Source organism: Ranitomeya variabilis, chromosome 4 (genome assembly GCF_051348905.1).
Source record: "Ranitomeya variabilis isolate aRanVar5 chromosome 4, aRanVar5.hap1, whole genome shotgun sequence".
Classification (NCBI taxonomy): domain Eukaryota; kingdom Metazoa; phylum Chordata; class Amphibia; order Anura; family Dendrobatidae; genus Ranitomeya; species Ranitomeya variabilis.
In genome coordinates, this window is record NC_135235.1 from 382,002,623 (window position 1) to 382,030,492 (window position 27,870).

At 43.3% G+C, this 27,870-nt stretch overlaps 1 protein-coding gene across 2 annotated transcripts in view; it reads right to left on the minus strand.

Moving 5' to 3' along the window:
* LOC143768940 (72 kDa type IV collagenase-like) overlaps positions 1 to 27,870 on the minus strand; it is a 214,296-nt gene that overhangs the window by 60,453 nt on the left and 125,973 nt on the right. For both annotated transcript variants that reach the window (XM_077257544.1, XM_077257546.1), the window contains exons 4-5: positions 6,222 to 6,386; positions 5,948 to 6,058 (exon numbers count right to left, since the gene is read on the minus strand). In XM_077257544.1, coding sequence (XP_077113659.1) covers positions 5,948 to 6,058; positions 6,222 to 6,386 — 276 coding nt within the window. The remainder of the gene's footprint in view (positions 1 to 5,947; positions 6,059 to 6,221; positions 6,387 to 27,870) is intronic.

The following is a 27,870-nucleotide window of genomic DNA, read 5'->3' on the forward strand; positions in this document are numbered from 1 at the left end:
CGAAACCACCAGAGGGAGCCCAAGGGCAGAACTCACAAAAATACCATTAGCAACCACAGGAGGGAGCTCCAGAATGGAATTCACAACAGCCTCCCTCTTACCAAACTCTCCCCGCTCCAATCTGTCCTGAATGCTGCTGCCAGGATCATATTCCTCACCAACCGTTACACCGATGCCTCTACCTTGTGCCTGTCATTACACTGGCTACCCATCCACTCCAGAATCCAGTACAAAACTACTACCCTCATCCACAAAGCACTCCATGGCTCAGCACCACCCTACATCTCCTCTCTGATCTCAGTCTACCACCCTACCCGTGCCCTCCGCTCCGCTAGTGACCTCAGGTTAGCATCCTCAATAATTCGAACCTCCCACTCCCGTCTCCAAGACTTTACACGTGCTGCGCCGATTCTTTGGAATGCACTACCTAGGTTAATACGATTAATCCCCAATCCCCACAGGTTTAAGCGTGCCCTAAAAACTCATTTGTTCAGACTGGCCTACCGCCTCAATGCATTAACCTAACTATCCCTGTGTGGCCTATTAAAAATAAATAAATAAATTAAAAAAAACAAAAAAAAAAAAAACATAATCAGGTTCCTCGCATCATGTTCTCATACACTTTATGCAGTTAATAGCCCTCTGTGTCTGTACTGTTACATACTTAGGCAGTTAACTGGTTCATGCAGCTTTACATGAACACCCAAGCCTTACACTATGGCTGGTCCAAATAACTAAAGCAATTGTTACCATCCACCTCTCGTGTTTCCCCTTTTCCTCATAGTTTGTAAGCTTGCGAGCAGGGCCCTCATTCCTCCTGGTATCTGTTTTGAACTGTGATTTCTGTTATGCTGGTATGTCTATTGTCTGTAGAAGTCCCCTCTATAATTTGTAAAGCGCTGTGGAATATGTTGGCGCTATATAAATAAAAATTATTATTATTATTACATATTTGGGATGTGCAACAATAGGGCTACACACACTTCTTCTTCCTACGCCCCCGGAAGAAGAAGTAATCGAAACGCGTGTTGGGGTTTAGCGCGCGTCTCGTGTGGTTTTACCAAGGTAATTATACTTTGATAATCATGCTTTTAGGTTAATATTATGTCATACATAAGTCAGCAATGATTATATGCACTGAGCATTGTATTGGGTTTCTTTATAGGCCACTGTGCCATGGATACTATCCATATGTCAATGGTGGTATCATTAGAAACATCACTAAAGGCATAGTTGCTGCTTGTTTTGCAATATATGTTATTTATTATGTGTGGAACCACATATGATCTGTATTAGGCTGGTTTCACATTTGCGTTTTTTGCCGCTGCGTTTTTCCGCAAAAAAAAGCATGCGTTTTTTTTCTTATGTTTAACATTAAAAACGCATGCGTTTTTTTTGCATGCGTTTTGCCGCATTTGACAACGCATGCGTTTTTTCCATGCTTGCGTTTGGTTCCAGAAATGCAACATGTAGTAATTTCTAGAGGCGTTTTTTTGCCGCAAAAAAACGTATTTCTGTCTATGTAAACGCATGCGTTTTTAAGCACATGTGTTTGTTTGCGTTAAAAACGCATGCGTTTTTATAGAAAAAAATAAGAATACACACTTATAAGCCACCCCCCTTTATCAAGGTGATAAAGGGATCCAAACCCTAACCCTACCCCTAACCCTACCCCTAACCCTAGGTATCCTACCCCTAACCCTACCCCTAACCCTACCCCTAACCCTACCCCTAACCCTAGGGATCCTAACCCTACCCCTAACCCTACCCCTAATCCTACCCCTAACCCTAGGTATCCTAACCCTAACCCTAACCCTACCCCTAACCCTAGGGATCCTAACCCTAACCCTACCCCTAACCCTACCCCTAACCCTAACCCTAGCTATTTCTATTTATAGTGGGTTTTCTTGTTGATTTTGATGATTGGCAGCTGTCACACACTTCTCAGCATGCGTTTCAAAAACACAAACGCAGGAAAAAACGCATTTAAACGCCGCAAAACGCCGCGTTTTTTTCTGCATGCAAAAATGCATGCGTCTAAAAAACGCAGCGTTTGCACGCGTTTACATGCGTTTTTTCACCACATGCATTTGCGTTAAAAATGCTGCATTTTTAAATGCAAATGTGAAACTAGCCTTAGATAGGAGGCATTACTACAATAATTTTTGTGTATTTAAATAAGTTTTAATTTTTGATATAAATAAAATATATTTTTTTAAAACAAAACATTCTGTAGCCTGTCCAGTCTGTGGGAGGTTTTTCGTGGTGGATTATACTCTATGGGGCTGCATTATACTCTATGTACTTTATCGAGCTGCATTATACCCCATGTGAGTTGCATTATACTCTTTGGAGCTGCATTATACTATTTTGTGAGCAGGATTATACTCTATGGGGGCTGCATTATACGCTATGGGGGCTGAATTACACATTTTGAGGCTGCATTATATTCTATTGGGTTGTTTTATACTCTATGGAGCTGTATTATACTCTATAAGGCTGCATTATGCTATATGGGGGCTGCATTATACTATATGGGGGTGCAACATACTCTATGGGGGCTGCATTATACTCTATGGGAGCTGCATTATACTCTATGGGGGCCACATTATACTCTGCATTATATTCTTTGGGGCTGCATTACACTATATGTACTCTATGTGGCTGCATTATACTGTATGTACTCTATAGGTGCTGTATTTTATTCTATGGGGCTGTATTATACTCTATGGGGCTGCTTTATGCTCTATGTTCTCTATGTGGCTGCATTATACTCCATGTGAGTTGCATTATACTCTTTGTGGCTGCATTATACTCTATGTGGGCTGCACTATACTATAGGTACTCTATGGGGGTTGCATTGTACTCCTTGGGGACTGCATTATACTCTATGGGGGCTGCATTATACTCTGCATTATATTCTTTGGGGCTGCATTACACTATATGTACTCTATGTGGCTGCATTATACTGTATGTACTCTATGGGTGCTGCATTTTATTCTATGGGGCTGCATTATACTTTATGGAGGATGCAAAATACTCTATGGTTCTGCATTATTCTCCATGAGAGTTGCATTATACTCTTTGTGGCTGCTTTGTTATCTTAGGGGGCTGCACTATTCTCTATGGGGGTTGTACTATACTCTATGGGGCGGCATTATAATCTATGGGGCTGCAACATACTATACATAATCTATGGGGTTGCATTATACTCTATGACGGTTGCATTGCACTATACATACACTATAGAGGCTGCATTATACTCTTTAAGGATGCATTATACTATACATACTATATGTGGGCTGCATCATACTCTGTGGTGCCTGCATTATACTCTATGGGGTTGCATTACACTATATGTACTTTATTGGGCTGCATTTTACTCTATGGGGCTGCATTATATGCTATGGGGCTCAATAATACTCTGTGGGGCTGCATTATACTCTATGGGGCTGCATTATATTATATGTACTCTTTGGGGCTGCATTTTACTTTGGCAGCTGCATTAAACTCTATGAGGGCTGCATTATACTATAGGAGACTGCATTCTACCATATTGAGGCTGCATTCTACCATATTGAGGCTGCATTACACTCTATGGGGCTGCATTATACTCTACGGGGCCTGCGTTATACTCTTGGGGGCTGCATTATACTATACATACTCTATGGGGGCTGCATTATACTTTATAGAAGCTGCATTAAACTCTATGGGAAGCATTATACTATATGTACCCTATGGGGGCTGCATTATACTCTATGGGGACTGCATTATACTCCATTGGGGTTGCATTATACTCTATGAGGCCTACAGTATACTCTATGAGAGCTGCATTGTACGCTATGATGGCTGCATTATACTCTATGGAGGCTGCATTATACCATATCGGGCCTGCATTATAGTTTTTGGGGCTGCATTATAGTGTTTGGGGCTGCATTATACTATAAATACTCTATGGGGACTGCATTATACTCTATGGGAACGGCACTATACTATATTTACTCTATGGGGGCTGCATTATACTCTATGGGGGCTGCATTATACTCTATGGGGCTGCATTATGCTATATGTACTCTATGGGACTGCATTATACTCTATGGGGTTGCATTATACTCTATGTACTCTATGGAGCTGCATTATACTCCATGTGAGTTGCATTTTACTCTATGGGGGCTGCATTTCACTATCTGAGGCTGCATTATACCATATGGATATGGGAGCTGCATTATACTCTATGGGGCTGTTTTATTCTCTGTTGGGCTGTATTATACTCTATGAGGCTACATTATACTCTATGGGGGCTGCATTATACTCAAAATCGTGGTCAACAGTCCAGGGTCCAAATGCCAGGAGGATATGACAAGATAATGGGCTAAGACAATCAGATAATCAGGGTCCAAGTCCTAGGTCAGTTACCTGAGGTCAGAAATCATCAAGAGCAAAAGGGATAACACACACGAGTAGTCAAAACAAATCCTAGGTCGGGCAATAAGATCAGAGAATTAAACACACCTCACAGAACAAAGAGGCAGACAGCCAGCTTAATAGCCTGGAATAATTCTTAACAAGAGTCACCTGTAGGAAGCTCAGCACGCCCTGGCCCTGATTGGGCAACTTGACTGTGACTTATCACACGGACTGCTCATCATGCCCAAGCCTCAGATTGGACAGCAGAGCAGTCTATCATAATACTGACAACTCGGCATACCCCTGCCCCAGATTGGATGGCTGAGCTGCCACTTACCACACTGAGAGGAGGAATCATGACAGCCTCATATTGTACATAGAGGGCTGAGTGTTGGATCATACTGTTTGTAGGGGACTGTGTGTGGGCTCATACTTTATATAGGGGCTGTGTGGAGCTCATGCTGTACCGTTCTGGCAAAATTAAGAGACCACTGCAAAATTTTCAGTTTGTTTGATTTTCCTCTTTACAGGTATATTTTTGAGAACAATTTAAATTTTTCATTGATTCTATAAACTACTGACAGCATGTCTCCGAATTTCCAAGCAATAAATTTTGTTTTTTTTTCTGAAAAGGAGAAGTGGTCAAAATTACAAAAAAAAACCTGTGCTTTTAGACCTCAAATAATGCAAAGAAAACAGGTTCATAATCATTTAGAAACAACAATACTAATGTTTTAACTCAGGAAGAGTCAGAAATCAATATTTTGTGGAATAACCATGATTTTTAATCACAGCTTTCATGCGTCTTGGCATGCTTTCCACCAGTCTTTCACATTGCAGTTCTTCTTTGTTTGATGGCTTGTGACTATCCATCTTCTTCTTGATTACATTCCAGAGGTTTTCAATGGGATTCAGGTCTGGAGATTGGGAAGCCCATGACAGGGTTTTGATGTGGTGGTCTCTTAATGCTTGCCAGAGCTGTATATAGGGGGGTGTCGGCATGCTTAGTTCTGCTCAATATTAAGTGATACAATTAATATTATTATAAAATAATTAATAGGTTAATATTAATATTGAGCAGAATTAATTTTAGTCCATTGGTTCAGTCCTCCACAAAAGTCATGGTCTCGCATATGGCCCCTCTGGAATATGAATTGCCCACCCCTGATTTACACAGTAGCTGTAGAGATCAAGGCTGAGAGCAGGACTGGCTATCATTACAACTCACAAGAGAAAGCATGTTCTTTGGACCTTCTGGGAGCGTGTTATTTCGTCTGCATAACGTCTCCTACTCATGATTGGTCAACGTCATGTTGGGGAAAAAGTACACCCTCCCAGAGAAAAATCTCTTGTGATGCCCCCTTAGACTTATCATAATTTGTAACGTAAACTTTACAACATAATATTTCAGCAATGAAGATGAGAATAAAAATGAAAACTGCGTTTTATTAAGCTCTGCAGCCAATATTCCAGGATGTTTCCAGTTTAACATTGTTACACTGGGGAAATGTCCTTTGTAATAAATAATGCAGAAACTCACCCATCCACTGAAACTTCATGCAGAACCCAACAAGACAGACACACAGTACGGCAAATCCAAGGCACAGTATCACCACAAGATGAAGATTGGAAGTACTTGAGGTGGTGGTATCTAAAAAAGACATTGTATAAAAGCTTCTAATATGAAGATGGCATGAATATTGAGTTTTCTTTTAACCAAATGGAAATGTGTGGCAAAATAACACTACAAAATAAAAATAGTGGTGGACTGTGTTTATAAATTGATGCAGCCATTATTCAGCCAGGATTCATACCTGTCGCATCGCAAAAGATCCAGTGGCCATCTGTATCATAGTTTGGAGTTGTTGAGCACCATAGCTGGTTATCAGATCTTCCCTCTTTGGTGCAAGAGTTGAATTGATTGTTCATGAAAATAAAAGGGAAATTGCATTGTGCTATTATGAGTCTTCCTTCAGCACCTATAAGGAAATATTAGACTTGACAAGCAGGCCCCATGAATATTGCATATTCCATGTACGAAAAAAGTTACCAAGCAAAGCTGCTATCTACATAGCCTATTATGTTTAGCTCATAAAGGCAGAAACCCTTAGGTGTCACCAGGTTGTAAAGAATCTCCTTGTGTGGACCTATGACAAACCTGGATTCTCTGTACTACTCGGTTACTCAGTATATACTGTATAAGAATATTCTGCACACTGCCAACACTGGAGTATAGAGACTGAAATACTAGTGGTTTAATGGAAGCTGCTTTGGTAATGACAATATAGTGTGGCTTCCTCTTGGCATAATGCACAATTCCACCTGCTTTGGGGGTCAGAATGGGTCCCCTTAAAGGAAATACGTCAGGGGATTTTTTTTAGTACGATACTAATAGTATCCTGCAATAGGGCTTGGGCAGCCCTTTCAGAATATGTAACTTTTATTGCTGTAGCTTCTCTGTTTTTTTTTCTGGAATCACCGGAGAATTCACAGCCGCGTGCCAGCAAGTGAAGCATATGTAAATCCAAAATTCACATGCAGTGCTCCCCATGCTATAATCCCGCCCATCCTTCTGCGCCCGCGTCAGTGATAGTAAATGAAAGTGAAGATTTTTAATATCACTGATGTCACTGCCAACAGGTGGGTGGGATAATGAGCATAGGGAGCAGAGCATATTCATTTTTGATTTACATATATACTAAACTAATATCCTGACTTCCCCTTGATAAAGCTGTACTTTGAAATGTGCGTCGGGGCTGTGCTGGCAGAGCCCCACTGAGTCTCTTCTCCTCCCCTCACTATGGTTAAGCATTACAAACTGTGAACCTACTCCTCTGGGCTTTCATTTTACATGGTGACAGGATACACAGGTTATATACATATTATAATTGGGCTGGACTGACTCAGTGTATCTCTGCATGTTAATCCTCCTTACTTATGATATATATTTTTGTGTTATTTATCTTTTAATTAATTTTTCCAAAGAAACATTCTTGTTTTAACACTATTGGTGGTTTATGGCTACTCCACTGTTCCTCTCTCATATGCATGCCTTTTGGAGTGCTCCACTGCATGATGTTGTGGTATTCTTACTGTATGGGGGGACACTGGACTTCAATCCCTTATCCTTTAATGAATATGTGCTTTTGGAATATCCCTTTATTACACCATGTTCCAAATTATTATGCAAATTATATTTTTCTCGTATTTTCCTAAATGGTAGGTGCAAATGACAGTCAGTCTAATAAAAGTCATCACCCGTTAGAGTATACATCGAATTTTATTGAAGAAACATCCCAATGATAACAGTATAATCTCCAAAATGAATAAAAACTCAAAATGCACTGTTCCAAATTATTAGGCACAGTAGAATTTCTAAACATTTGATATGTTTTAAAGAACTGAAAATGCTTTTTTGTGGAATTTGCAGCATTAGGAGGTCACATTCACTGAACAAAAAAGCTATTTAACTCCAAAAAACATCCTAACAGGCCAAGTTACATGTTAACATAGGATCCCTTCTTTGATATCACCTTCACAATTCTTGCATCCATTGAACTTGTGAGTTTTTGGAGAGTTTCTGCTTGATTTCTTTGCATAAAGTCAGAATAGCCTCCCAGAGCTGCTGTTTTGATGTGAACTGCCTCCCACCCTCATAGATCGTTTGCTTGATGATACTGCAGCGCCCCAGAATCCTGGTCGTTGCAGTAATGTCATTCTCCTCTAGGGGGGAGTGATGTTACGTTTGAGGGCAATAAAGGAGATCTCTTTACCAGGTAAGGCTAGTTTCACACTTGCGTTTTTGTCTGCATGCGTTTTAAAAAAAAAACGCATGTGTGAAAAACGCATGTAAACGCGGTAAAACGCATGCGTTTTTTAGACGCATGCGTTTTTATAGAAAAACACAAGAAAACACAAGAAAACACAAGAAAAAACAAGAAAAAACAAGAAAACCCTAACCCTACCCCTAACCCTAACCCTAAACGTGACTGAAATACGTGGCACTGAAATACGTGCAACTGAAATACGTGGTACTTAAATACGTGGCACTTAAATACGTGGCACGTGGCACTTAAATACGTGGCACGTGGCACTTTAATACGTGGCACGTGGCACTTAAATACGTGGCACGTGGCATACGTGGCACTGAAATACGTGGCACGTGGCACTGAAATACGTGGCACGTGGCACTTAAATACATGGCACGTGGCACTTAAATACGTGGCACGTGGCACTTAAATACGTGGCACGTGGCACTTTAATACGTGGCACGTGGCACTTAAATACGTGGCACGTGGCACTTATATATGTGACACGTGGCACTTATATATGTGGCACGTGGCACTTATATATGTGGCACGTGGCACTTAAATACGTGGCACGTGGCATACGTGGCACTGAAATACGTGATACGTGGCACTTAAATACGTGGCAATATGACTGTCAGAAAATGTTCATTAAACGGTTAGGGGTGAGGTTAGGGGTAGAGTTAGGGTTAGGGTTTGGATCCCTTTATCACCTTGATGGTGGTGGGTGACTTTTTAGTGTGTTTTCTGGTTTTTTTCTATAAAAACGCATGCGTTTTTAGCGCAAACAAACGCATGTGCTTAAAAACGCATGCGTTTACATAGACAGCAATGCATTTTTTTGCGGCAAAAAAACGCGCAAGAAAATACTGCAGGTAGCATTTTTGAAAATGAACGCATGCAGTCAAAAAACGCATGCGTTTGAAAACGCGACCCAACGCATGTGCAAAAAAACGCATGCGTTTTCAATGTTAAATATAGGAAAAAAAAACGCATGCGTTTTTTGTGCAAAAAACGCTGCAGACAAAAACGCAAGTGTGAAAGCAGCCTTACACCAACACACAACACACTTCATACTTCAGTCCACCAGGGGGAGCTATGCTCCTATTAGGGCACTCTTCACAATTAGGTAAAACTGGTGGCCTGGATAAAAAGTGAGGCAGAAAGAAGCTGACTGAGCTTGACTCAGGCAGCTGCTAGCTGAGCTCCGCTCAGTTAGTGGCTCCCTGACAGGGGTGGGATCCTACCAGGTAGACTCATAAGAAAAAATAGTCAAGCCGCACCCTAAAAATATGGCATCTCTATGGATAATGGGGTGCACGTCCTTACCAGGGGATCCATCCCGGTTTCTAAGTCCAAGTCCAAATATGAAAGAGGGACAGCACCACAGCAATTGTGAAAAAAGAACCACGTATTTATTCCACCTCCTGCAACGTTTCGGTCCACAGACCTTTATCAAGCATAATACAAAAGCAATACAACCACCATTATATATCATTGATCCCACCCCCTCAATTGACTCGCAACCAATGGGATGGTTCAGTATAATCAGAAAATATAAATAATAATCTAGACATATAAATACAATTAAAAACCACATCCCATGAGCAGCCCCACACAAATACTAACCATTAGCAGGGTTATACCATCCCTGATCGCTCCCTCTATGTAACTAATCCCCAGAAAAAACAGAAATACATCCCCCACGTCCTTATAGTAAACAGCAGCGATCGCACCAATCCATGCGGTGCGTCAGCCGCTGTCATAGTAACGGGGCGTGTCCATAGCGGCAACAGTCCAATCATATTCATGGAGCTCCCACGTGACACAGACGTCATCTGTCCAGCATGCACTGCTCGCACTGCTCGCACATAGGTTGATTCTCCAGGACGTCAGTTCCATATTGCGCATGTCCATGACGCCATCTTCCCCTCATTCCTCTATGCGCAAGTCACAATTCAAAGCCCCGGCACCCTTCATACGCCGGAACAGACTTAGCGCAACTGCGCATATCACAGGGGACTCTCCTGGGATACCATATGATGTCTCCAATGCGCACAATAACAAAGTCAGATACAAAATGCACGAGACTTCATAATATTTCATCACCTCAGGTCCACATGTAAGGATGAAAAATAACTCAATCCAGCCGGGTCTCGGCCATTCCATATGGACCTGAAATGAGAAATCATATATGCAGGGAGAAACCCACATCTAAATACACCATTCATAGAAAAAGTAAAATAGAATAGGTTTTCAGACTAACATAGATATGAGTACTATATAGGCATCCACACATAAGGATATATGCTACCATTGGTTCATAATATATAAATATATAAGGGCATCATTCCCTCCTCATGTCAATTCCTAAATCAACCTGCAGACGTACCTATATGTTATAACCATCACATAATGCTCCTTCCACATGTATTCATCTATGGGGGTCACTTACATATATCCTTATCTATAAGGGGCAATTTCCATATTGAGGGGGCTGTTCTGATTAACACCATAAAATACTATACAACATAGGTTAAAAACAAAGTCAAACCGACGATGAAACTGCAATGAACCCATAGAACGTTTATAGGAGACAACCCTGTGGATAATCAATATTCAAACCCTTGGGGAAAGTGTATCTAGCTCATATATCCACTTTAGCTCTTTTCTTTTGAGAAGAGAAATCCGATCCCCTCCACGTCTAAGTATGGGTACATCATCTATAACGCGATATCTGAGCTGATTGATCGAATGCCCTAGGTCATGAAAGTGTCGGGGTACCGGAAAATCAATGAGTTTTTTTCTAATCGTGCTTTTATGCTTAGAAATTCTAGCCCTGACCTCCATTGTGGTCTCCCCTACATAGTAGAGACCACACGGGCAGCTTAGGACGTACACCACATAACTACTTTTGCAAGTATAACGTTTACGTATTGCATATTCCTTCCCAGTAAGGGGGTGGTAAAATACCGCCCCCTTAAGGAGATTATTGCAACTTGCACAGCCGTGACACGGAAAATTGCCCATACTTGGGCGGCTCAAAGTAGTCTGTAGGTCCCTCCTTGTGCTGCCCACATCAGAGACCACTAACTCATCTTTCAAACTCCTATTCCTCCTATACGAGAATAATGGAGGCGATTGGAACTCACTGACACTACCATGACCCCTACTTAGTACCGACCAATGTCTCCGAATGATCTCTGAGATCTGACCACTCTGGCTATTAAATGTTGTAACAAATGGTATCCTCTTTTTAGAATCAGAAGCCACCCTGGGAGTCAGGAGCTCGTCCCTATCTTTACTCAATGTTTTGATTTTAAATTTGTCCAAATCCCTCCGTGGATATCCCCTCATCAAGAATTTATGGCACATCTCATTGAGTCTAGTATCTATCTTGGATTCATCAGAGACAATTCTCCTGACCCTCAGAAGTTGGCTCCATGGTAGAGATTCCACCATTCTACATGGGTGTTCACTGGAGAAGTGTAAAAGGTTATTCCTATCAGTCTGTTTAACAAACAGGTCAGTATGCAACAACCCCTCATTTTTATAAACACTTGTATCCAGAAATTGTATCCTTGTCTGAGAGCTTTCCATAGTGAAACCCAACCCAGGATAGATGTTATTCAGATAAGAATGGAAGTGCACAAGCTCATCATATCCTCCATCCCAAATTAAGAAAATGTCGTTGATGTAGCGCCGCCAGCCCCTCACATGGCTCCAAAACTGTGACCTGTACACATGTTCACCCTCCAGGACAGCCATGTAGATGTTTGCATAAGTGGGGGCCACATTGGACCCCATGGCTGTCCCACGGCACTGCAGGAAAAATTCATCACCGAAGAGGAAAAAATTCCTCCCCAGGATGAACTCCAGCAGCGTCAGGGCGAACCGTGCACAGTTAGGAGCCATGTCGGAGCCGGCCAACGCCACACCGACGGCAGATAGTCCCCTGGCATGTTCAATAGATGTGTACAATGAGGTAACATCAAAAGACACCAGCCACGTGGAATCACTGACCCGCACACCCTCCAAGGACCTAATAAAGTCACTTGAATCCTTAACATAGGATGGTGCGGCAATCGCAAATTTTCTCAACAAGTGATCCAAAAAAATTGCTACCTTATTACAAAGAGATCCCCTGCCTGACACAAAAGCAATACAACCACCATTATATATCATTGATCCCACCCCCTCAATTGACTCGCAACCAATGGGATGGTTCAGTATAATCAGAAAACATAAATAATAATCTAGACATATAAATACAATTAAAAACCACATCCCATGAGCAGCCCCATCTAATCCATCACCATCAAGGCAGCCGACAAGGGCGGGGCCTTGGTGGTGATGGATACTGCATATTATGTGGGGGAGATTAGATCACAGCTTTCTGATATGGAGGTGTATGAGAGACTCCAGGTGAACCCAACCCAGAGATTTAAATTGGAATTGGATTTGATAATTGAGGAGGCACTTAACAGTGGCTTAATTGATGATAAACTGGCGAAATATCTGAAGGTGGAACATCCAGTGGTTCCTGTCCTGTACACCCTACCTAAGATTCATAAGGACCTACAGAGGCCCCCTGGCCGCCCGATTGTGTCGGGCAGGGGATCTCTTTGTAATAAGGTAGCAATTTTTTTGGATCACTTGTTGAGAAAATTTGCGATTGCTGCACCATCCTATGTTAAGGATACAAGTGACTTTATTAGGTCCTTGGAGGGTGTGCGGGTCAGTGATTCCACGTGGCTGGTGTCTTTTGATGTTACCTCATTGTACACATCTATTGAACATGCCAGGGGACTATCTGCCGTCGGTGTGGCGTTGGCCGGCTCCGACATGGCTCCTGACTGTGCACAGTTCGCCCTGACGCTGCTGGAGTTCATCCTGGGGAGGAATTTTTTCCTCTTCGGTGATGAATTTTTCCTGCAGCGCCGCGGGACAGCCATGGGGTCCAATGTGGCCCCCACTTATGCAAACATCTACATGGCTGTCCTGGAGGGTGAACATGTGTACAGGTCACAGTTTTGGAGCCATGTGAGGGGCTGGCGGTGCTACATCGACGACATTTTCTTAATTTGGGATGGAGGATATGATGAGCTTGTGCACTTCCATTCTTATCTGAATAACATCTATCCTGGGTTGGGTTTCACTATGGAAAGCTCTCAGACAAGGATACAATTTCTGGATACAAGTGTTTATAAAAATGAGGGGTTGTTGCATACTGACCTGTTTGTTAAACAGACTGATAGGAATAACCTTTTACACTTCTCCAGTGAACACCCACGTAGAATGGTGGAATCTCTACCATGGAGCCAACTTCTGAGGGTCAGGAGAATTGTCTCTGATGAATCCAAGATAGATACTAGACTCAATGAGATGTGCCATAAATTCTTGATGAGGGGATATCCACGGAGGGATTTGGACAAATTTAAAATCAAAACATTGAGTAAAGATAGGGACGAGCTCCTGACTCCCAGGGTGGCTTCTGATTCTAAAAAGAGGATACCATTTGTTACAACATTTAATAGCCAGAGTGGTCAGATCTCAGAGATCATTCGGAGACATTGGTCGGTACTAAGTAGGGGTCATGGTAGTGTCAGTGAGTTCCAATTGCCTCCATTATTCTCGTATAGGAGGAATAGGAGTTTGAAAGATGAGTTAGTGGTCTCTGATGTGGGCAGCACAAGGAGGGACCTACAGACTACTTTGAGCCGCCCAAGTATGGGCAATTTTCCGTGTCTCGGCTGTGCAAGTTGCAATAATCTCCTTAAGGGGGCGGTATTTTACCACCCCCATACTGGGAAGGAGTATGCAATACGTAAACGTTATACTTGCAAAAGTAGTTATGTGGTGTACGTCCTAAGCTGCCCGTGTGGTCTCTACTATGTAGGGGAGACCACAATGGAGGTCAGGGCTAGAATTTCTAAGCATAAAAGCAAGATTAGAAAAAAACTCATTGATCTTCCGGTACCCCGACACTTTCATGACCTAGGGCATTCGATCAATCAGCTCAGATATCGCGTTATAGATGATGTACCCATACTTAGACGTGGAGGGGATCGGATTTCTCTTCTCAAAAGAAAAGAGCTAAAGTGGATATATGAGCTAGATACACTTTCCCCAAGGGTTTGAATATTGATTATCCACAGGGTTGTCTCCTATAAACATTCTATGGGTTCATTGCAGTTTCATCGTCGGTTTGACTTTGTTTTTAACCTATGTTGTATAGTATTTTATGGTGTTAATCAGAACAGCCCCCTTAATATGGAAATTGCCCCTTATAGATAAGGATATATGTAAGCGATCCCCATAGATGAATACATGTGGAAGGAGCATTATGTGATGGTTATAACATATAGGTACGTCTGCAGGTTGATTTAGGAATTGACATGAGGAGGGAATGAGCCCTTATATATTTATATATTATGAACCAATGGTAGCATATATCCCTATGTGTGGATGCCTATATAGTACTCATATCTATGTTAGTCTGAAAACCTATTCTATTTTACTTTTTCTATGAATGGTGTATTTAGATGTGGGTTTCTCCCTGCATATATGATTTCTCATTTCAGGTCCATATGGAATGGCCGAGACCCGGCTGGATTTAGTTATTTTTCATCCTTACATGTGGACCTGAGGTGATGAAATATTATGAAGTCTCGTGCATTTTGTATCTGACTTTGTTATTGTGCACATTGGAGACATCATATGGTATCCCAGGAGAGTCCCCTGTGATATGCGCGGTTGCGCTAAGTCTGTTCCGGCGTATGAAGGGTGCCGGGGCTTTGAATTGTGACTTGCGCATAGAGGAATGAGGGGAAGATGGCGTCATGGACATGCGCAATATGGAACTGACGTCCTGGAGAATCAACCTATGTGCGAGCAGTGCGAGCAGTGCATGCTGGACAGATGACGTCTGTGTCACGTGGGAGCTCCATGAATATGATTGGACTGTTGCCGCTATGGACACGCCCCGTTACTATGACAGCGGCTGACGCACCGCATGGATTGGTGCGATCGCTGCTGTTTACTATAAGGACGTGGGGGATGTATTTCTGTTTTTTCTGGGGATTAGTTACATAGAGGGAGCGATCAGGGATGGTATAACCCTGCTAATGGTTAGTATTTGTGTGGGGCTGCTCATGGGATGTGGTTTTTAATTGTATTTATATGTCTAGATTATTATTTATATTTTCTGATTATACTGAACCATCCCATTGGTTGCGAGTCAATTGAGGGGGTGGGATCAATGATATATAATGGTGGTTGTATTGCTTTTGTATTATGCTTGATAAAGGTCTGTGGACCGAAACGTTGCAGGAGGTGGAATAAATACGTGGTTCTTTTTTCACAATTGCTGTGGTGCTTGTTATGATCCTGGTGGCAAGGATCGCAAACTGACCTGCTAAGTAACAGAAATCTGTAGGACAAGCTCTGGGGATGTGGGAGCTATACTGACCGCAGACCTGATCCTATCAATACACACTATAGGCAGCCGTGGAGCGTTACCTAAAATCCTAGACGCCTCTTCACAGCCTGAGAAACTGGCTACCCCTAGAGAGAAAGCAAAGCCTCACTTGCCTCAGAGAAATTGCCCCAAAAGTTTAGACAGCCCCCCACAAATAATAACGGTGAGTTAAGGGGAAGGCACAAACGTAGAAATGAAAACAGATATAGCAAATGAGGCCCGCTAACTCTAAATAGTAAGAAGATAGCAAGGAATCTTTGCGGTCAGTATTAAAATGCTATCAAAAATAATCCACGCAGAGATTACAAGAACCCCCACACCGACTCACGATGTGAGGGGCGCAACTCTGCACCCCAGAACTTCCAGCAAGCGAGAAAATCACATATAGCAAGCTGGACTAAACTCATCATATACTGAGAAACATTTTCAAGGAAATAATGAGCAAACATGAACTAGCAAGACTTAGCTTTCTCCAGGAGGAGACAGGTCACAAGAGAAGTCCAGAGAAATCAGAACCAGCACTGAATACAACGACAGCAGGCAACAAGTAGAGGTCCAGGTGGAGTTAAATAGAGGCCAGACTAGCAAAAAACGAGGAGCTGGATTCCAGCTACAGACCCGCAGTAAGCGCTAAAGGCCACCAGAGGGAGCCCAAGAACAGAACTCACACAGTACCACTCATGACCACAGGAGGGAGCCCGAGAACGGAATTCACAACAGTACCCCCCCCTTTAGTAGGGGTCACCGAACCCTCACCAGAGCACCCAGGCCGATCCGGACGAGTCAGATGAAAGGCACGAACCAAATCGACCGCATGGACATCAGAGGCGACAACCCAGGAATTATCCTCCTGACCATAGCCCTTCCACTTAACCAAGTACTGAAGCTTCCGTCTCGAAATACGAGAATCCAAGATCTTCTCCACCACATACTCCAATTCTCCCTCGACCAACACCGGAGCAGGAGGATCAACAGAAGGAACCACAGGCACCACATACCTCCGCAATAATGACCTATGGAACACATTATGAATGGCAAACGATGCTGGGAGGTCCAGATGAAATGACACAGGGTTAAGGATTTCTAAAATCTTATAAGGACCGATGAAGCGAGGCTTGAACTTAGGAGAGGAAACCTTCATAGGAACAAAACGAGAAGACAGCCATACCAAATCCCCCACACGAAGTCGGGGACCCACACAGCGACGGCGGTTAGCAAAGCGCTGAGCCTTCTCTTGTGACAGCGTCAAATTGTCCACTACGTGGTTCCAAATCTGCTGCAACCTATCCACCACAGAATCCACCCCAGGACAGTCCGAAGGCTCAACCTGACCTGAGGAAAAACGAGGATGAAAACCAGAGTTGCAAAAAAAAAGGTGAAACCAAAGTAGCAGAACTAGCCCGATTATTAAGGGCGAACTCAGCCAATGGCAAAAAGGTCACCCAATCATCCTGATCAGCCGAAACAAAACATCTCAGATAAGTTTCCAAGGTCTGATTAGTTCGTTCAGTTTGGCCATTCGTCTGAGGATGGAAGGCCGACGAAAACGACAAATCAATGCCCATCTTAGCACAAAAGGACCGCCAAAATCTGGATACAAACTGGGATCCTCTGTCAGACACAATGTTCTCCGGAATACCATGCAGACGAACCACATTCTGAAAAAACAGCGGCACCAAATCGGAGGAGGAAGGCAGCTTAGGCAAGGGCACCAAATGGACCATTTTAGAAAAACGATCACAAACCACCCAGATGACAGACATCCTCTGAGAGACCGGAAGATCCGAAATAAAATCCATGGAAATATGCGTCCAAGGCCTCTTCGGGACAGGCAAAGGCAAAAGCAAACCACTGGCACGAGAACAGCAAGGCTTGGCTCGAGCACAAATTCCACAGGACTGCACAAAGCAACGCACATCCCGCGACAAGGACGGCCACCAAAAGGACCTAGCCACCAAATCCCTGGTACCAAAAATCCCAGGGTGACCCGCCAACACCGAAGAATGAACCTCGGAAATAACTCTACTGGTCCATCTATCCGGGACAAACAGTCTCTCTGGTGGACAGCGGTCAGGTCTATTGGCCTGAAATTCCTGCAGCACCCGTCGTAAATCAGGGGAGATGGCAGACAAAATAACCCCTTCTCTGAGGATACCAGCCGGCTCAGAAACTCCCGGAGAGTCAGGCACAAAACTCCTAGAAAGGGCATCAGCCTTCACGTTCTTCGAACCCGGAAGGTATGAAACCACGAAATTGAAACGGGAGAAAAACAGCGACCATCGAGCCTGTCTAGGATTTAACCGTTTGGCAGACTCGAGATAAGTCAAATTCTTGTGATCCGTCAAGACCACCACACGATGTTTGGCCCCCTCAAGCCAATGTCGCCACACCTTAAATGCCCACTTCATTGCCAACAACTCCCGATTACCAACATCATAATTCCGCTCGGCAGGCGAAAACTTTCTTGAAAAGAAAGCACATGGCTTCATCATAGAGCCATCAGAGCTTTTCTGCGACAAGACAGCCCCTGCTCCTATCTCAGAAGCATCAACCTCGACCTGGAAAGGAAGAGAGACATCCGGCTGATGCAAGACAGGAGCCGAAGAAAACTGACGTTTCAGCTCCTGAAAGGCCTCCACGGCTGCAGGAGACCAATTTGTCACATCAGAACCCTTCTTGGTCAAATCCGTCAAAGGCTTAACCACACTAGAGAAATTAGTGATGAAGCGACGGTAAAAATTAGCAAAGCCCAAGAACTTCTGAAGACTCTTCACTGATGTAGGTTGAGTCCAGTCATAAATAGCCTGGACCTTGACTGGATCCATCTCAATAGTAGAAGGAGAAAAAATAAAGCCCAAAAAGGAAACCTTCTGGACTCCGAAGAGACATTTAGAGCCCTTCACAAATAAGGCATTGGCACGCAGGACCTGAAATACCATCCTGACCTGCTTCACATGGGATTCCCAACCTTCAGAAAATACCAAAATATCATCCAGGTACACAATCATAAATCTATCCAGATACTCTCGGAAGATGTCGTGCATGAAAGACTGAAACACGGAAGGGGCATTAGAGAGCCCAAAAGGCATCACCAAGTACTCAAAATGGCCTTCGGGCGTATTAAATGCTGTTTTCCATTCATCGCCCTGTTTTATACGCACAAGATTATAAGCTCCTCGAAGATCTATCTTGGTGAACCAACTAGCCCCCTTAATCCGAGCAAACAGATCAGACAGCAATGGCAAAGGATACTGAAATTTGACCGTGATGTTATTTAGAAGGCGATAATCTATACAAGGTCTCAGAGAACCATCCTTCTTGGCCACAAAAAAGAACCCCGCACCCAAAGGGGATGAGGACGGGCGAATATGCCCCATCTCCAGAGACTCCTTTATGTAACTCCGCATAGCGGTATGTTCTGGTACAGATAAATTGAAAAGTCGTCCCTTAGGGAACTTACTACCAGGAATCAAATTTATAGCACAATCACAATCCCTATGAGGAGGTAGGGCACTGGATTTGGGCTCATCAAATACATCCTGGTAGTCCGACAGAAATTCAGGGACTTCAGAAGGAGTAGAAGCAGCAATTGACACCAAAGGAGCATCGCCATGAATCCCCTGGCAACCCCAACTTGACACAGACATTGCTTTCCAATCCAAGACTGGATTATGAGCCTGCAGCCATGGCAGACCCAACACGACAACGTCATACAAATTATGTAACACAAGAAAACGAATCACCTCCTGATGTGCAGGAGTCATGCACATGGTCACTTGAGTCCAGTACTGAGGCTTATTCTTGGCCAATGGCGTAGCATCAATTCCCTTTAGTGGAATAGGAAATTGCAAAGGCTCCAAGATAAAACCACAGCGCCTGGCAAATGACAAATCCATCAAATTCAGGGCAGCACCTGAATCCACAAAAGCCATAACTGAGTAGGATGATAGGGAGCAAATCAAAGTAACAGACAAAATGAATTTGGGCTGTACAGTACCAATGGTGACAGATTTAGCGAACCTATTTGTGCGCTTAGAACAATCAGAGATAACATGAGTAGAATCACCACAGTAAAAGCACAACCCATTCTGACGTCTGTGATTTTGCCGTTCAATTCTGGTCAGAATCCTGTCACATTGCATAGACTCAGGCTTCTGCTCAGAAAATACCGCCAGATGGTGCACAGGTTTGCGCTCCCGCAAACGCCGATCAATCTGAATGGCCAACGACATTGACTCATTCAGACCCGCAGGCGTGGGGAACCCCACCATAACATCCTTAACGGCTTCAGAAAGACCCTTTCTGAAAATTGCTGCCAGGGCACACTCATTCCACTGAGTGAGCACAGACTATTTCCTAAACTTAATCAAATATAAAAGAGGGACAGCACCACAGCAGTTGTGAAGAAGAGAAAATCACGTTTTTATTCCACCTCCTGCAACGTTTCGGTCCGCAGACCTTTTTCAAGCATGACATAAAAGCACTCCAACCACCATTATATACCAGTAATCCCGCCCCAGCAATTGACTCACAGCCAATAGGACGGTTCAATACAAACAGAACAGATATAAATTACACCAAAACCATATCAATACAGTTAAAAATTTATAACCTATACATAGCCCACCACATATAATCACCCCCCACAGAGTTACAGCCTCCCTGATCGTTCTTTTAATATACACTATCTCCAAAAAAGCCAAATATAAACTCTCCACGTTCTATTTGTATACACCGGCGATCGCACCAATCCATTTAATGCGTCCACCCCTGTCATAGTAACGGGGCATGTCCATGATTACGCCGGTCCAATCGCATCAGCAGGAGTCCCGTACAGCAGATAGACGTCATATCCCCGGCATGCAACGCTCTCTCCAGCAGCCGCTCTTTAATGCGCATGTCCGTGACGTCATCTTCCCTTCACTCCTCTGTGCGCAAGTCACAATTCAGGATTCCACACCCTTCCAGCGCCGGAAAACACAGCACACCTGCGCATATTCTACACCCTTCCAGCGCCGGAAAACACAGCGCAACGGCGCATATTACATGGAGATCTCCTCCAATGGCATCTCGAGATCCCAGATGTGTACAGAAATTGGTCTAACCCATAATCCAGGAGCTTCACAATATTTCACCATTTCAGGTCCATAGGCAGGGAACAAACTCAACCACATCTCATGGACCTGAAATGAGAAATCACATGTACAGGGAGAAACCAACATAGAAATCTATGCAATGAATAAAGGCTTAAAGGGACATGCATTACCATAGAATTATAGTACATAAACATATTCCAATGGAGATACATATACATATATATAGTTAATCATAAACCATCAATAACATCATTATCTCTATATAGAGTCATCCATGGAAAAATTAAATGCATAATGTCCCCAATGGAGGGTAATTTCATAATACGGGGGCTATTCCAATACATATCATAAAACACTATATAACAGAAGTTAAAAACAAAGTTACACCAGCGAGAAGCTACAGTAGAGCACCAGAGCGTTTACAAAAGACAACCCTGTGGATAGTCGATATTTAAACCCCTAGGAGAGAGTGTATCCAACTCATATATCCACTTCAGCTCTTTTCTTTTAAGCAGAGAAATCCGATCCCCCCCACGTCTGAGCATTGGTACATCGTCAATAACACGATACCTACGTTGATTAATTGAGTGTCCCAAGTCATGAAAATGTCGGGGTACTGGGAGGTCAATGAGTTTTTTTCTTATCGTACTTTTGTGTTTAGAAATTCTCGCTCTGACCTCCATCGTGGTCTCCCCTACATAGTAGAGGCCACAAGGGCAGCTCAAGACATAGACCACATAACTGCTTGTGCAAGTGTACCGTTTACGTATAGCATATTTCTTCCCAGTATGGGGGTGATGAAAAGATGCCCCCTTCAGAAGATTGTTGCAACTAGCACAGCCGAGACATGGGAAATTACCCATGCTCGGACGGCTCAAAGTGGTCTGTAGATCTCTCCTTGAACTACCCACATCAGAGGTCACCAACTTGTCCTTCAAACTCCTATTCCTCTTATACGAAATTAAAGGAGGAGATTGAAACTCATTGACATTTCCATGTCCCCTACTCAGTACCGACCAATGCCTCCGAATAATTTCCGAGATCCGTCCACTTTGATTATTAAAAGTTGTAACAAATGGAATCCTCCTTGCCAAAATAGGAGCCACCCTGGGGGTCAGGAGCTCATCCCTATTTTTACTCAATGTTTTTAGTTTGAATTTGTCCAAATCTCTCCTTGGATATCCTCTTATTAGAAATTTTTGACACATTTCATTCAGTCTAGTGTCTATTCTGGACTCATCAGAGACGATTCTCCTGACCCTCAGGAGCTGACTCCATGGCAAAGACTCCACCATTTTACGTGGATGTTCACTGGTGAAATATAACAGATTATTTCTGTCGGTCTGTTTAACAAACAGGTCAGTATGTAACAGCCCCTCATGCTTGTAAACATTCGTATCGAGAAATTGTATACTTGTCTGGGAACTCTCCATGGTGAAACCCAAGCCCGGATGGATGTTATTCAAAAAGGAATGGAACCGCACAAGCTAATCATACCCTTGGGATGGAGGGTATGATTAGCTTGTGCGGTTCCATTCCTTTTTGAATAACATCCATCCGGGCTTGGGTTTCACCATGGAGAGTTCCCAGACAAGTATACAATTTCTCGATACGAATGTTTACAAGCATGAGGGGCTGTTACATACTGACCTGTTTGTTAAACAGACCGACAGAAATAATCTGTTATATTTCACCAGTGAACATCCACGTAAAATGGTGGAGTCTTTGCCATGGAGTCAGCTCCTGAGGGTCAGGAGAATCGTCTCTGATGAGTCCAGAATAGACACTAGACTGAATGAAATGTGTCAAAAATTTCTAATAAGAGGATATCCAAGGAGAGATTTGGACAAATTCAAACTAAAAACATTGAGTAAAAATAGGGATGAGCTCCTGACCCCCAGGGTGGCTCCTATTTTGGCAAGGAGGATTCCATTTGTTACAACTTTTAATAATCAAAGTGGACGGATCTCGGAAATTATTCGGAGGCATTGGTCGGTACTGAGTAGGGGACATGGAAATGTCAATGAGTTTCAATCTCCTCCTTTATTTTCGTATAAGAGGAATAGGAGTTTGAAGGACAAGTTGGTGACCTCTGATGTGGGTAGTTCAAGGAGAGATCTACAGACCACTTTGAGCCGTCCGAGCATGGGTAATTTCCCATGTCTCGGCTGTGCTAGTTGCAACAATCTTCTGAAGGGGGCATCTTTTCATCACCCCCATACTGGGAAGAAATATGCTATACGTAAACGGTACACTTGCACAAGCAGTTATGTGGTCTATGTCTTGAGCTGCCCTTGTGGCCTCTACTATGTAGGGGAGACCACGATGGAGGTCAGAGCGAGAATTTCTAAACACAAAAGTACGATAAGAAAAAAACTCATTGACCTCCCAGTACCCCGACATTTTCATGACTTGGGACACTCAATTAATCAACTTAGGTATCGTGTTATTGACGATGTACCAATGCTCAGACGTGGGGGGGATCGGATTTCTCTGCTTAAAAGAAAAGAGCTGAAGTGGATATATGAGTTGGATACACTCTCTCCTAGGGGTTTAAATATCGACTATCCACAGGGTTGTCTTTTGTAAATGCTCTGGTGCTCTACTGTAGCTTCTCGCTGGTGTAACTTTGTTTTTAACTTCTGTTATATAGTGTTTTATGATATGTATTGGAATAGCCCCCGTATTATGAAATTACCCTCCATTGGGGACATTATGCATTTAATTTTTCCATGGATGACTCTATATAGAGATAATGATGTTATTGATGGTTTATGATTAACTATTTATATGTATATGTATCTCCATTGGAATATGTTTATGTACTATAATTCTATGGTAATGCATGTCCCTTTAAGCCTTTATTCATTGCATAGATTTCTATGTTGGTTTCTCCCTGTACATGTGATTTCTCACTTCAGGTCCATGAGATGTGGTTGAGTTTGTTCCCTGCCTATGGACCTGAAATGGTGAAATATTGTGAAGCTCCTGGATTATGGGTTAGACCAATTTCTGTACACATCTGGGATCTCGAGATGCCATTGGAGGAGATCTCCATGTAATATGCGCCGTTGCGCTGTGTTTTCCGGCGCTGGAAGGGTGTAGAATATGCGCAGGTGTGCTGTGTTTTCCGGCGCTGGAAGGGTGTGGAATCCTGAATTGTGACTTGCGCACAGAGGAGTGAAGGGAAGATGACGTCACGGACATGCGCATTAAAGAGCGGCTGCTGGAGAGAGCGTTGCATGCCGGGGATATGACGTCTATCTGCTGTACGGGACTCCTGCTGATGCGATTGGACCGGCGTAATCATGGACATGCCCCGTTACTATGACAGGGGTGGACGCATTAAATGGATTGGTGCGATCGCCGGTGTATACAAATAGAACGTGGAGAGTTTATATTTGGCTTTTTTGGAGATAGTGTATATTAAAAGAACGATCAGGGAGGCTGTAACTCTGCGGGGGGTGATTATATGTGGTGGGCTATGTATAGGTTATAAATTTTTAACTGTATTGATATGGTTTTGGTGTAATTTATATCTGTTCTGTTTGTATTGAACCGTCCTATTGGCTGTGAGTCAATTGCTGGGGCGGGATTACTGGTATATAATGGTGGTTGGAGTGCTTTTATGTCATGCTTGAAAAAGGTCTGCGGACCGAAACGTTGCAGGAGGTGGAATAAAAACGTGATTTTCTCTTCTTCACAACTGCTGTGGTGCTGTCCCTCTTTTATATTTGATTTGGACTTGGATACCGGGATGGATCCCCTGGTAAGGATGTGCACCCCTATATCCATAGAGATATGTAGTTTTTAAACTTATTTATATGGGTGCGGCTAGACCAGCGTTTTATTGGTCTATTTCCTAAACTTCTGACAGTAAACCTCTGCTTCATCCAGACCCTGAGAGAGAGCCAGCAAAACCTTTTCTGCCTGGTCTATTAGATTAGGTTCCTCATAAAGCAATCCAAGCGCCAGAAAAACACATCCACATTTAGCAATGCAGGATCTCCTGGCGGCAGAGAGAATGCCCAATCTTGAGGGTCACCACGTAACAAAGAAATAATAATTTTAACTTGCTGAACAGGGTCACCAGAGGAACGAGGTCTCAGAGAAAGGAATAATTTGCAATTATTTTTGAAATTCAAAAACCTAGATCTATCTCCAGAAAACAACTCAGGAATTGGTATTTTAGGCTCTGACATAGGACTGTGAACTACATAATCCTGGATACCTTGTACCCTTGCAGTGAGATGATCCAGACTAGAGGACAGACTCTGAATGTCCATGTCTGCAGCTGAATTCTGAATCACCCAGAGATTAAGGGGAGGAGAGAGGCTAGACACACTGCAGAGGAAAAAAAAAATGAACTCAAGACCTCTCTTATCCCTCTTTTGCGATGCATTAACACTTTAATGGCCTGCTGTACTGTTATGATCCTGGTGGCAAGGATCGCAAACTGACCTGCTAAGTAACAGAAATCTTTAGGACAAGCTCTGGGGATGTGGGAGCTATACTGACTGCAGACCTGATCCTATCAATACACACTATAGGCAGCTGTGGAGCATTACCTAAAATCCTAGACGCCTCTTCACAGCCTGAGAAACTGGCTACCCCTAGAGAGAAAGCAAAGCCTCACTTGCCTCAGAGAAATTGCCCCAAAAGTTTAGACAGCCCCCCACAAATAATAACGGTGAGTTAAGGGGAAGGCACAAACGTAGAAATGAAAACAGATATAGCAAATGAGACCCGCTAACTCTAAATAGTAAGAAGATAGCAAGGAATCTGTGCGGTCAGTATTAAAATGCTATCAAAAATAATCCACGCAGAGATTACAAGAACCCCCACACCGACTCACGATGTGAGGGGCGCAACTCTGCACCCCAGAACTTCCAGCAAGCGAGAAAATCACATATAGCAAGCTGGACTAAACTCATCATATACTGAGAAACATTTTCAAGGAAATAATGAGCAAACATGAACTAGCAAGACTTAGCTTTCTCCAGGAGGAGGCAGGTCACAAGAGAAGTCCAGAGAAATCAGAACCAGCACTGAATACAACGACAGCAGGCAACAAGTAGAGGTCCAGGTGGAGTTAAATAGAGGCCAGACTAGCAGAAAACGAGGAGCTGGATTCCAGCTACAGACCCGCAGTAAGCGCTAAAGGCCACCAGAGGGAGCCCAAGAACAGAACTCACACAGTACCACTCATGACCACAGGAGGGAGCCTGAGAACGGAATTCACAACAGGTGCTGTCCCTCTTTCATATTTGGACTAGCGGTGGGATCCTGTCAGAGGCCTAGACAGAAGGCCACGTAGCTGCGCCTGCCCGACGTGCGGCAGCCCCTAAGAAAGAGACACGAACAGAGAACTGTATTGTAAAGTGTGAGGAGAAGTCATAGCAAAAGGAGAGGAAACCAGAAGGAGTTCTGCCCTGCACAGGCTGCCTCCTTCTGAGGTGCAGGATACCGGTAGCCGGAACACCGAGGGAGCAACAGTCCTTTATGCCTTGCTCCAGAGACCGGCAGGACAGCTAATTTCAAGTTACTGATACGCCCTATACCCAGGAGGCACGGTGGCAACTTGTGGAGGCTGGGGCGTGCTAGAATCCCTGTAAAAAGCCTCAGGCCACCAGTCATACGGGTTTGTCCTATCCATCTGGGGGACAGAGAGAGACACAACATCTAGAAGATCTACACTATGTTCCAAATTATTATGCAAATCACATTTTTATCAGATTTTCCTAAATGGTCGGTGCAAATGACAGTCAGTCTAATAAAAGTCATCACCCGTTAGATTATACATCGAATTTTATTGAAGAAACCTCCCAATGATAACAGTATAATCTCCAAAATGAATAAAAACTCAAAATGCACTGTTCCAAATTATTATGCACAGTAGAATTTCTAAACATTTGATATGTTTTAAAGAACTGAAAATGCTCATTTGTGGAATTTGCAGCATTAGGAGATCACATTCACTGAACAAAAAAGCTATTTAATGCCAAAACATCCCAACAGGCCAAGTTACATGTTAACATAGGACCCTTCTTTGATGTCACCTTCAAAATTCTTGCATTCATTGAACTTGTGAGTTTTTGGAGAGTTTCTGCTTGTATTTCTTTGCATGAAGTTGGAATAGCCTCCCAGAGCTGCTGTTTTGATGTGAACTGCCTCTCACCCTCATAGATCTTTTGCTTGATGATACTCCAAAGGTTCTCTATAGGGTTGAGGTCAGGGGAAGATGGTGGCCACACCATGAGTTTATCTCCTTTTATGCCCATAGCAGCCAATGACTCAGAGGTATTCTTTGCAGCATGAGATGGTGCATTGTCAGCATGAAGATGATTTTGCTCCTGAAGGCACGTTTCTGCTTTTTAGACCATAGAAGAAAGTTGTCAGTCAGAAACTCTATATACTTTGCAGAGGTCATTTTCACATCTTCAGGAACCTTAAAGGGCCTTACCAGCTGTTTCCCATGATTATGGCCCAAAACATGACTCCTCCACCTCCTCGCTGACATTGCAGCCTTGTTGGGACATGGTGGCCATCCACCAACCATCCACTACTCCATCCATCTGGACCATCCAGGGTTGCTCAACACTTATCAGTAAACAAGACTGTTTGGAAATTAGTCTTCATGTATGTGTGGGCCCAATACAATCATTTCTGCTTGTGAACACTGTTTAAGGGTGGCCGAATAGTAGGTTTATGCACCACAGCAAGCCTTTGAAGGAGCCTACACCTTGAGGTTCGAGGGACTCCAGAGGCACCAGCAGCTTCAAATATCTGTTTGCTGCTTTGTAATGGCTTTTTAGCAGCTGCTCTCTTAATCCGATGAACTTGCCTGGCAGAAATCTTCCTCATTATGCCTTTATCAGCACAAACACATTTGTGCTCAGATACAGCCACAAATCTCTTAACAGTACGATGATCATGCTTATGTTTTTGGAAAATTTCTAATGTTTTCATCCCTTCACCAAGGCATTGCCCTATTTGATGCTTTTCAGCTGCAGAGAGATCCTTTTTCTTTCCCATGTTACTTGAAAACTGTGACCTGCTTATTAATGTGGAAGATCATTTT